This window comes from Pteropus vampyrus, unplaced genomic scaffold (assembly GCF_000151845.1).
Source record: "Pteropus vampyrus isolate Shadow unplaced genomic scaffold, Pvam_2.0 Scaffold36, whole genome shotgun sequence".
Lineage (NCBI taxonomy): Eukaryota > Metazoa > Chordata > Mammalia > Chiroptera > Pteropodidae > Pteropus > Pteropus vampyrus.
This window is the reverse complement of record NW_011888817.1, coordinates 12021898-12032717: the sequence shown is the minus strand read 5'-3', so window position 1 is coordinate 12032717 and position 10820 is coordinate 12021898. Positions and strand designations below refer to the sequence as shown.

Here is a 10820-nt window from a genome sequence, read left to right as displayed (position 1 = left end):
GTCAATATTGTAAAAACTATGTATGGTGTCAGATGGATACTAGATTTATCAGGGTGATCACTTCATAATGTATATAAATGTCTAACCACTATGCTGCATACCTGAAACTAATTTAATATTGTATATCAACTGTAATTGAAAAATAAAAAATTACTTATAAGAAAATTGGCAACGAACATAAAAACAAACCCTATTCTGATGCAATAATTCTGAAAAATATTTGTTGTAGAAAATTTCAAAAATATTTTAAAAAATAGAGGCTGATATAATGTACGAATTCACCCAGCTTCAATAATTAACTCAAGGCCAATTTTACTTCTCTCACCTGTCCAGGATTATTTAGAAGCAAATCCCAGACATACTATAATTTTATCAAAATATATATCATTTTTATTATCAATACTCTCTCTCTTGAGTTCATTTGGTAAAGCAATTAAATCACTAGATCATGCTATAAGCTAATATATCATGCTAATAAGCCTAGACTGCACATTTTAATGGGAACCCTTATCTTGGGCACTCAGTTCTGATTATCATTGTTTTTCACACGGATCATTGACTCCTCTAATAGCTTGTGGAACTTTAAATGGCAGTAGTTTATGGCAAACAGAGAGGCACATACTTACATTGGAAACATTTAAAGAAATTTCTCAAGAAAATCCTACATGCAGGCCATATTTGGATTTGGGTGAGAATCTGTATCTGTTATACAGCTTTTATATTACCTGTCATGTTCTTTGTCTACGAGATGATATCTGGCTCTGAATGCCACCAGGTGAGCATAATACGCTGGTGCAGGTATAGAAACAGATCGTGTACAGCGCACATAAGTGTGGCAGAGCTGGTAAGTTAGCAGCTGAAGTTCATCTGCATTAAAGCAGTTATCATCCCATAAAACATGATAGTGTGAAGGACGGCTGGTACCCTATAGAGAAGGCAGTGACACATTCTGTTGATTTCTAAACTTTTAAATAAATATTCATCACAGACTAAGTTATATAAAAAGCCAGCTTCGTACATTAGTGAAACATATTCTAATTGATAATTGATTAAAAAAAACCATTTAGTTGATTCTGGGCATATAGCCAAAAGAAGTGAAAGCAGGGACTCGAACAGATATTTGCACACCTGTGTTCAATTCGCAATATCCAAAAGGTGGAAGCAACCCAAGTATTCATTGATGGATGAATGGATAAACAATACATGGTCTATACATACAATGGAATATTCAGCCTTAAAAAGAAAGAAAAGTCTGACACATACTACAACATGGATGAACCTTGATGACATGCTAAATGAAATAAACCAGTTACAAAAAAGACAAATATTATACAATTCACTTATATAAGGTACCTGGAATAGTTAAATTTATAGACAGAAAGTAGAATGGTGGTTACCAGAGGCTGAGAGAAGGAGGGAATGGGGAGTTAGTGTTTAAAGGGTACAGTGTGTCAGGGAAGATGAAAACGTTCTGAAGATAAATGGTGGTATGTCTGCATAATAATGTGAATATATATATAATGTGATGGAACTGTACACTTAAAATGCTAAGTTATATGTTATGTATATTTTACCATATAAAAACACCAGAACAAGTACTTGAGCTCTTATGTATTAGTTACTATGTTAGGTATTACACATTCAAAGGAAAACAAAGTCAAAAGTTTCTTATCTTCTGGAAAACATAATTTGTAGAGGAGTAGAGGTGCTAGAGCACCTATAATTATAAAACAACTAATAAATGAAGCATACCGAAGGAAGTAATTGTGGGGGTAAGTCTTGGTTCTTTACTGAGTGGGGAATGAGTGAGATCTGGCCATTTTTGGGAGGTTAAGGTGAGGAGACTCTAGAGAGAATGAACCACCTTAACAAAAGCACAAGGTGCTTAATGCTTAATGGCGTATTTGGAGAATAGCTAATAGACTAGTATGAATAGAGTATGGTACATGAGGTGGAAAAGAGGAAGCTGAAAACAAAGTTTAGAATCAGACTGAATGACATGTTTAGGAATTTGGAAAACAATGATCAATTTTTTTTTTTTTAAACGAGATTTTTTTAGGCATGATGAGGTTGGAATTTTGTAAAAGAAACACCAGCAATAATATGGAGGATGGATTAGAAACAGAAAGAAACTGAAAGCAAAAGGAGTAGTCGGGAGGCTGATGCATTAGTTCTGGTGTTAGATAAAAGTATGAACTAAGGAAATGGTAGTGGCAAAGTAGAAAGATTAACTCATACTTTAAAAAATATTTGAGTATCATCTGTCAGACACTGTGTAAGATTCCGGGGATAAAATTCAAATTATTATCAAATCTACCTCTCCCAAATTATATGTTTATAATGCATATATATAATGCATATAATGCATATATAATAATATTCACACATTCAATATTTACTGAACATTTAATATAGGCCATGTCTTGTATCAGGTGCCAGGCACACAGTAATGAATAAGACATGTATTCCAGAGATGAGACAGATAATATATAAATAAAACCACCAGAAATTAGGCTATAAATAGAATTAAATGGCTAAATACATTGGGGGAAATAGTCATTTTTTTTAAGATTCATAATGACCATCTGCATATCAGTGGTATCCAAAAGTTCTAGAGAAAAAAATCTGTTTAACCAGAATTTCCAAAATTTATTTGAACAGAGAATTTTTTTTCTCCTCTGTAATATTTATTAAAAAGTCAGAGCAGTAGTGTTCCTTGGGCTACATGGAGGTAAATGCTAGGTTTAAATATATACTCCAATGACATAGATTTTATCTCTAGGTCTTTTAAATTTTGTTTTGCTAAGTGACTACCCCCATGAAAATGTGTAACACTGACTGTAAAGGGGAGCAGATATAAGAACATAGATAAATGTGTGGGACAATAATTTAAAAGCTGTAAGAGTGAAACTGGGGTTACTGTATGTGAAGTGTATGAATATAAAGCTTTAAGATTCTGTCTACGGCCATACCATCCTGAACAAGCCCAATGTCTGATCTCGGAAGCTAAGCAGGGTTGGGCCTGGTTAGCACTTGGATGGAAGACCAGCTGCTGAAGGCATAAATAATAATAAATAAAGAAAATAAATTAAGAAATAAAGCTTTAAGATACAGCCGTACAGTAAGGTACATCTTCCTGAAATTTCTATTTCATCATTGGCAAGTGGCCTAAAACAGTTTTGGATGACATTCTCTCAGACATCTTAGGAATATGGATTCATTCTCTGCTGCTGGAACGTTTAGGAAGCATTCAATTAAAGCTCATGTTCTAAGTATAGCTAACGAATTAGCAAAAAGATTTTCTGAAAAGAAAAAAAGACTCTTAAAATTATGTAACTTAAAGCTATAATTCCACAATTAAACTTTTACATGTTCAGTAAATGTCAAAGTTTTCCATGAAGTATTACCATAAAAAAGAAGCATATGTCAAAGGAACAATCAGGTATTTAAAATTTTTTTGAAGTTTTGGGTTAAGGACCCAGTTTAGAGAGAGTCCTTCTACTAAACTATTTATATTCTGGTATTTTCATAGGAATAAACCCCTGTCAAAGTAAGGCAGGGGAAGAAATTTATTTACTGAAATTCATCTAATTTCATGTGGAAACAATTTGGAGTGCAAAGAAAAGTATTTCTTTTTCTGAGATTTAAAAAATATACATATTAGTGGAAGTTCCTGAATTAAAACATTTCACCCAAAGCGTAGGCTTACCTGTATTCCAGCATGGCTACAGAGGTAAAAATCAAACTCATATGGGTGTGTAATGTCTGTATCAACTGTTGTTCCAGCTGGGATATTGCCACTCCTTCCAACCTGGATTTGTTTTGTCAAAGTTTAAACAAACAAGACAAATATAAAGAATGCATCTGAAAGCACTTTTAAAAATGTATAACTACATAGGCTGATCCCATGATTCACTTCTTTCAGCTTGAAATATTACTTAAGCAGGCATTATGAGCAGATCTTATTCTAGTTCTGGTTCCTATTCTTAATGTTGCTGTACATGAGAGCTGATAAACAACAGAGTTCTTATTTTTAGTCTCTTCTGATGCTTAGCTGGTAGTTGACACCAATATGGGTGGAAGACTTAAAAAGAATATTTTTTCAAGTTACTTTAGGTGCTCTAATTTATGGTACCTGTGCACTGCAGGTACTCTTGATTGTGTAATTTATGAAAATTAACATTTTCCTTAGATAACACTATATTTTTAGAGAGAAAGAATGCTGACAACATCAATAATAGTCACCATTTATGTGTCAAGTACTTTACATACAATATTTCAAATCTGGATAATCCTGCAAGCTACGTATTATTCCTATTTGTTTTGGGGAAACTAAGGCTCAGGAATATGAAACAATATGCCCACTAGCATACAATAATGGGCAAAACTGAGAGTCAAACATGGCAATGACTGCAAAGTCCCTATTCCTTTTATTTCACACTAGCAGTTTCAACATCTTTTAAGGAAATACACTATAATCTTCTCTGAGCAGATATGTGAATGAAATGATTCAAACTAACGAAAGGCTCCTAGAACATTTTAAGATGCATCTATATACTCACCTCCATCTCCTTATCCCTAACACATTTGAAATCATTAACTATAAGTCTAAGTTTACAAGGCGAGCAAATTAGAAACTACTTTATTGACTTAGACATTATTTCTGCCATGTGAGGGACTGCTATCAGGTAATCGCTTGAATTACAGCTGTGTAGACCAACCAGCTAGCCTTCACCAAGTACAAAAGAAAGAAAACAAATTGTTCATAATCTGCTAAATTATGCCTATTCACACACAGAAATCTAATTAATACATATGTAGTTTTACTCTATTTAGAGAGATAGCAGAATGCCTGGGTTGATATCACAGTTTCTAGTTGTGTGATCTAGGGCATGGTATTTTACCTCTCTGCTTCTGTTTCCTCCATTATAATGAGCTCTAATTTATTACTGGTAGCAGTATTTAGAGCAAAGCTGAAAGAGAGGCAAACAAATGGAAGACTGGCATGACTAAACATCAGGTGCTAGTAATCATTAAATCTAACTTAGGTTTTCCTAATCTTACTTTTGGAAGAAAAGTTCGGTTTTCTAGGTGCCGAAATGTACCTAGTAATTTAGGGTCAAAGGCCTTTAACAACCTGGAGGCCATAAAAAAAAAAAAACCTATCACCAATGCTATCAGAGAGGTGGTGTAGGACAGTGTTTAAGAGCACTCTGGAGCCAGATTGCCTGAACTGAGTCCTAGTGCTACCAATTATTAGCTTTGTAACCATGGGAAGTAATTTAATTTCCATGTGACACAGTTTTCTCCCGTGGAAATGGGGATAATAGTAAGTACCTCATAGTGTTGTTTGTGAAGATCAAATGAGTTCAATTTATAAAAAAATACCTAGAACAATGACTACTATTATTATTTCTTTTTCTCTATTATTACCACCATCATCTCACTAAAACTAGCTAACCTTTATTGAGTACTGAGGATGTGCCAAGAATTGTTCTAAGTGCATTATGTATTTTAATTTATTTAATCTTCTTACCAACCCAAATAAGGTAAATATTAATATGATCCAAACCTTGCTGAGAAATAGGCACAGAGATGTTATTTGCCCAAAGTTACACAGTGAGTGTAACCAAACACCAAATATACACTAAAAATAAGACATACCCCATCTCTCAGTCTTTTATATTGAACCCCTTTCCCAATGAGACATTGACATTGAAATCCTCAGATTTCCCTGCTCTAAGGCTTGCAGGATTGGAGGCGGGGTACTGGATATGATGGTGAGACTGCTACTTGCCTATTTTGCACACAGACAAGAAAATATATTTCCCTTGGTATTTATACCTCCTTCCTCTTCCTAATTATAAAAATACACATTCACATTATAAAATACAGAAAAAAAATTCTGTGAATTTTAAAGAAAGTATTGTTTAAAAGTTAGTTTGCATGAATTTTCACCAATCACTCTAGAAAGTCCTTAGCTTTTTTAAAAAACTAATTTTTACACAATATTTAAAGAAAAGAATATATCTTTTTTCTTTTGAACATTTACGGAAAGTATGAATAGAAAGAACAATTTTAAAATTATGAGTTTCTTAATATCAACAAAAAGCATTAACAGGATTTTAAACATGAAATTCCAGAAAGTTTAAAAGTAATAACCTATTTTGATACTTCTATACTCATAATCTGCTTTGTTGAAATATGCCACTATATATTAAAAACTCTGCTGTTGGCAGAGAGCCTTTGTTAAGTGCTCTATGAACTATGAGATAAGCTTGGCTTATAATGATATGACAACAGATATAAGATTACCCTTTCTGTCCTGTCAGCACAAAATAATCGAGTGTGATGTCTCTTCTGAACTACAATGTAAGTTATTCCAGGTTGATAATCTTTCTCCAAACTGATGCAGGCTTCTCGAATTGCTAGTAGTTCATAATATAACACCTAGAGAAGGTGAAATGGAAAGATTTGGTATAGTCAACTATTCTCTTATACATACTTCAACTTAAGTTAATTATTTGGTCTCAGTATTTCTTAATCTTATCACTTTATAACTAAATATACTGCTATTCCATCTTAACTATTATCAGAGCATGGTCTCAGCAATCAAGGCTCATACATCCATTATAAACATTTTAAAAGGGAAAATCTTAGGAAGCATCAAATTTGAATTTAAGAACTCTCAACTTAATTAAGGCTTCTAAGTTCAGAACTAGACACCATATTTTAAACACAGTATCTGATTTAACCACAACATGATGAGATCCCAAGCAACCAACCTGCCGAAACTGTCCCTCTGAAACACCATCCCGATAAAAGATGATACGAGTAGGTTTGAACCGAGTTGACTTATAAAATTGAATGAGAAGTTCTCGGACCATGGAGGCCAAGTCCTGGATGATCTCCTGTCGGGGTCTCTGAACTCTTACTGTGGCACAGTATCTGCTTGGGTGGGCGTCCATACTACCTACAACCTAAGTTGGAAAAGTAAAGAAAAACAGAAATTCAGATAATCAAAACAACATGAATAAGAATTTACCATAATAAAAAAAAATTTGAAAAAAAGTACATGATTTTCATTTATATTTGTGTTCTACCAAAATCTTACTATATATATTTATAAAAGTTGGTTTCAAAGAAAATATCATTAAAATTCAAAAAGTTGAAACCAAAATGCTGATCTTTGTCTAAACTTTAGATAAGATAAACCTGCCTTATGACACTTACAGCAGCAATAGAAGGCTTCTTCCCATCACCAGCTGGTGGATGAGTGACATCTGCTCCCAAAAAGATCACTGGTTGCTGGAACACAGATGGTCTTAAACACATTTTTAAAAGAGTTAGATAATTCATTTTTTTCACTATCCATTTATCTGTTTCATAATACTGCAATACACTGCAAGTTGATGAAATAGCACAGAGGCAGTCCTATATAGACAGCTTCATAGGCCTGAAATACTGACAGCTTTATTCTCTTAATTATGAATCCCTGGTCAGTGAAGTAAAAGCTGTCACAATGGGTCTACCCAATGTCTTATCTAGAGCAGTGTTCTGCCTTAAATAGTGGTGATGGTGGCTGTAAAGGGCAACTGCTGCTAGCATTCTTCATAATAGGCATAAAATGCTAAACTTTCTCATATTAATCCACAAATTTGTATCAATCTTTCTTTAACCTACTTACATTTTAAACTGATAGAATCCTTCAAGGAGAAAAAGCATCATTACACCTTACAATGAAAGGGATTATGACAGTCGACTACTTACTTCTTCCTCCCCTGGCCAAAAGTATAAATTTGAGTAACATATATTTAATAGTCATAAAGTAGCTAGTAGTTCATTTTATTTCCAAAACTGTATGTTTTAAGATTCAAATGGCTATTTCTTAGTTCTTGGGCTTGTGGATAAAATTCTATATTTACCTCATTTTTGAATCTCTTATCTAATAGAGATAGGAAGTAGAGGCAACAAGGAAAAACAGGAAAAAAAAAAAAACCTTTTGTGTCAAACATACACAAATAAGCATTACTTATTGTAATGCTTATCTGTGGTGCATACTGGACAAGATATTTCACTTTTTAAGGCCCTTGTTGCATCAACTATTTAAAGAAAACCTGTTGTTTAATTCTCCCAATAACAGCCTCTTCCCAGTGCCTGTTTCATAGATAATTTATATCTCATACAACCTAAGAGTTCTTAGACATGATGGCAATCCAACAGTACCATCTGCTGTCCCACTGAACTGAAGCAGGGGTTGATAACGGCTTACTTAACTGATTTACTGAATTGACATGCCCCACCCCCAACCTTCCTTTCTTCCCTCATTTTCTTGGTAAGTAGCCTCATGATATTAGGCTGAAGATGACATCAAATAATGAGAAAATTCTTCAAGCTCGGTTCTCCAATGAAAAATAAACAAAGCTCTCAAAACTTTCTAGCTAGGCAAGAGGAATTTTGCATATTAAATGAAAGTGGAGGTAGGAGGGGATTTTTACAAGGAAATCTCTTAATCTTGCCAACCCAAACTCTTAATTTTTTGCCAAAATATCTACTTACCTCCCATAGTAGGAATCATCAAAGCTGTTTCTTAAACAGATCTTGGATATGGCAATGAAAATTAAGATATGAAAAATCAGTTTTTTAAGTGATTAGTTTATCTTACCTTTGATGAGGTACAAGAATATTATTGATCCCTCCGAGTTTAACATTTATCTTTAGGCACAGGTTTGAGAGAGTTTGAGGGGATGTTTTTATTACATTCTTGACTTGAACACACTGTGTAGCCATACCCAAAAGTGTATCTCCTACACGTTTCACCTCCGCTATGGAACAAATACAAATACCTCTAGTTAGAAAAAAGGACAAACTTTACTGAAAATTAACCTACTGTGTTCTCTCCTTGAAATATATCATTGTATTCAGGGCACCAAAAATTACACCAATACCAAAACAATGCTATTAAAATTTCAAGTATACTGCCTTGAAGATTAGCTTAAATATTTAGTGATAATTTTTTCAGTTGTTTTCTTTCTTTGTATAAGAAAGTATATTTTTATCATCACAAAAATAGTATAACCACAATAACTAAAAAACCATAAAGATAAAAATACCATAAATAATCCCTTGTTAGCATTTTATTGTACTCTTAGTAATTTTTTCACTTATATTATTTTAATGCAGTTTTAATCCTGGTATACGTACAGATTTCAATCCTATTTCAAACCTTTAATTTAAAAATAGAGGTATTATAGTATAAAGAATAAAAGGCCCCTTTTCCTTTCCCTCTCTCTGCTGTTATAACTACCATAAAGAGTTCAGTGTAAATAACTTCTTATATATAAAACACATGGAAAATATTGTAAAATCAAAATTGAGAACATACTATACAGTCTATTTTGCAACTTATCATTTTCACTTAATAATACAGTATGTTCTGAATCTCAATATATAGATTGCCCTTATTATTTATAACAGCAGTTACTCTGTTTTTAAATGCTATAAAGTATCTAACTAGTCATATACTGGCATATTTTTAGCTTGTTCTGGTTTTCATTATTTCAAATGATGCTATGAATAATATCCTTGTATATTTATTTTTGTTTGGTTGTGTAACTATAGCTTCTGGATAAATTTCTACAAACAGAATTGAGGAGTCAAAGTGTACATATATTTAACTTTTATAGATAATAACAAGTTGACTTCCTTAAAGGTTTATTCATTCATTCAACACATATTTAATGTGCACCTAATATACGCTAGTACTGTGCAAGGCTCTGGATACACAATAGTGAGTCAATAGAGACACTGTTTCTGCCCTCACAGAGCTTATAGTGTAGTCTGAGAAATAGGCATTAATTAAATAACCTCTTACACTGAACATAACCATGAAAGCAACATAGAAAAGGTACAAGGTGCTTTAAACCAATAAAAGTGGAGAATTAGACCTTGTCAAAGTCATCAGGCAAAGCTTGCGCAAGGAAGGGATGACTGAATTAAAATTCACAAGAATGTGCATTTGCTTGGTGAAGGGTGGAAAGCGGGTTATGAGAAGCAATACAGGAAGAAGAAAGAGGTCCTATGGGAAAAAAGAGCATAAAGTGAGATGAATCCTGAAGAGGTAGGAAGTCATGAATTTGACTATGGAAACCCTTGGAAGATCAGCTTAAATATCAATTTTATCAATTGCACAATGACACACTATTGAAGTGGGGGTGATAAGAAAGGAGATTAAAACAGGCTTAGATTTTAAAAAGACCACCCTGGATGTTGGTTTTAGCTCCAACATGTAAAAGGCTTGCAAGTCATCACACGTGTCTTTACAATAAGGCAAAAGCTGAATAAACTGAAAATCAATGACTTTTCTTAGATTTATGAGAGAACTGAGGTCACAGAACAAACCGATACCTCCAAACAAGTGAATACATCGAATCACAGCCAAGGTGAGCTTATTAGAAGTAGAAGGTGATGAAGTCAGTACTAGTAGGAACAATTAAACAGTAACTCCTAGGTGACCAAGATGGCTGGGAGACTCACTGCCTCCTTCAAGAATGCCTGGGCCAATGAGCTGGTGCTGGCTGCATCATCCGCTACTAAGGGCCTCACTGCCCTCCCTTAGCCCCTATACCCAGTACGCCACCATGATCAACCAGGTCACACCCTACAACTACCTAGTGCCTGTCTGAGATGATGAGAACATGCCCCATGTGCCCAGCCACCCTTTGGATCCTCAGAGCCCAAACTTGGAGTGGCTGAAGAAACTGTGAGCACCTCCACTGACAGAGAGAAAGCCCCCTCCCCTGTGGCCCCCAATAAAAATG

General features: G+C 34.0%; 1 protein-coding gene across 9 annotated transcripts in view; it reads right to left on the bottom strand.

Moving 5' to 3' along the window:
- The window catches only part of AGO3 (argonaute 3, RISC catalytic component), a 102488-nt gene that overhangs the window by 14179 nt on the left and 77489 nt on the right, over window positions 1-10820 (bottom strand). For all 9 annotated transcript variants that reach the window (XM_011357973.2, XM_011357971.2, XM_011357972.2 and 6 more), the window contains 6 exons: window positions 8666-8825; window positions 7234-7324; window positions 6786-6980; window positions 6316-6450; window positions 3710-3811; window positions 726-925 (listed from right to left, as the gene is read on the bottom strand). In XM_011357973.2, the coding sequence (XP_011356275.1) occupies window positions 726-925; window positions 3710-3811; window positions 6316-6450; window positions 6786-6980; window positions 7234-7324; window positions 8666-8825 (883 nt within the window). The remainder of the gene's footprint in view (window positions 1-725; window positions 926-3709; window positions 3812-6315; window positions 6451-6785; window positions 6981-7233; window positions 7325-8665; window positions 8826-10820) is intronic.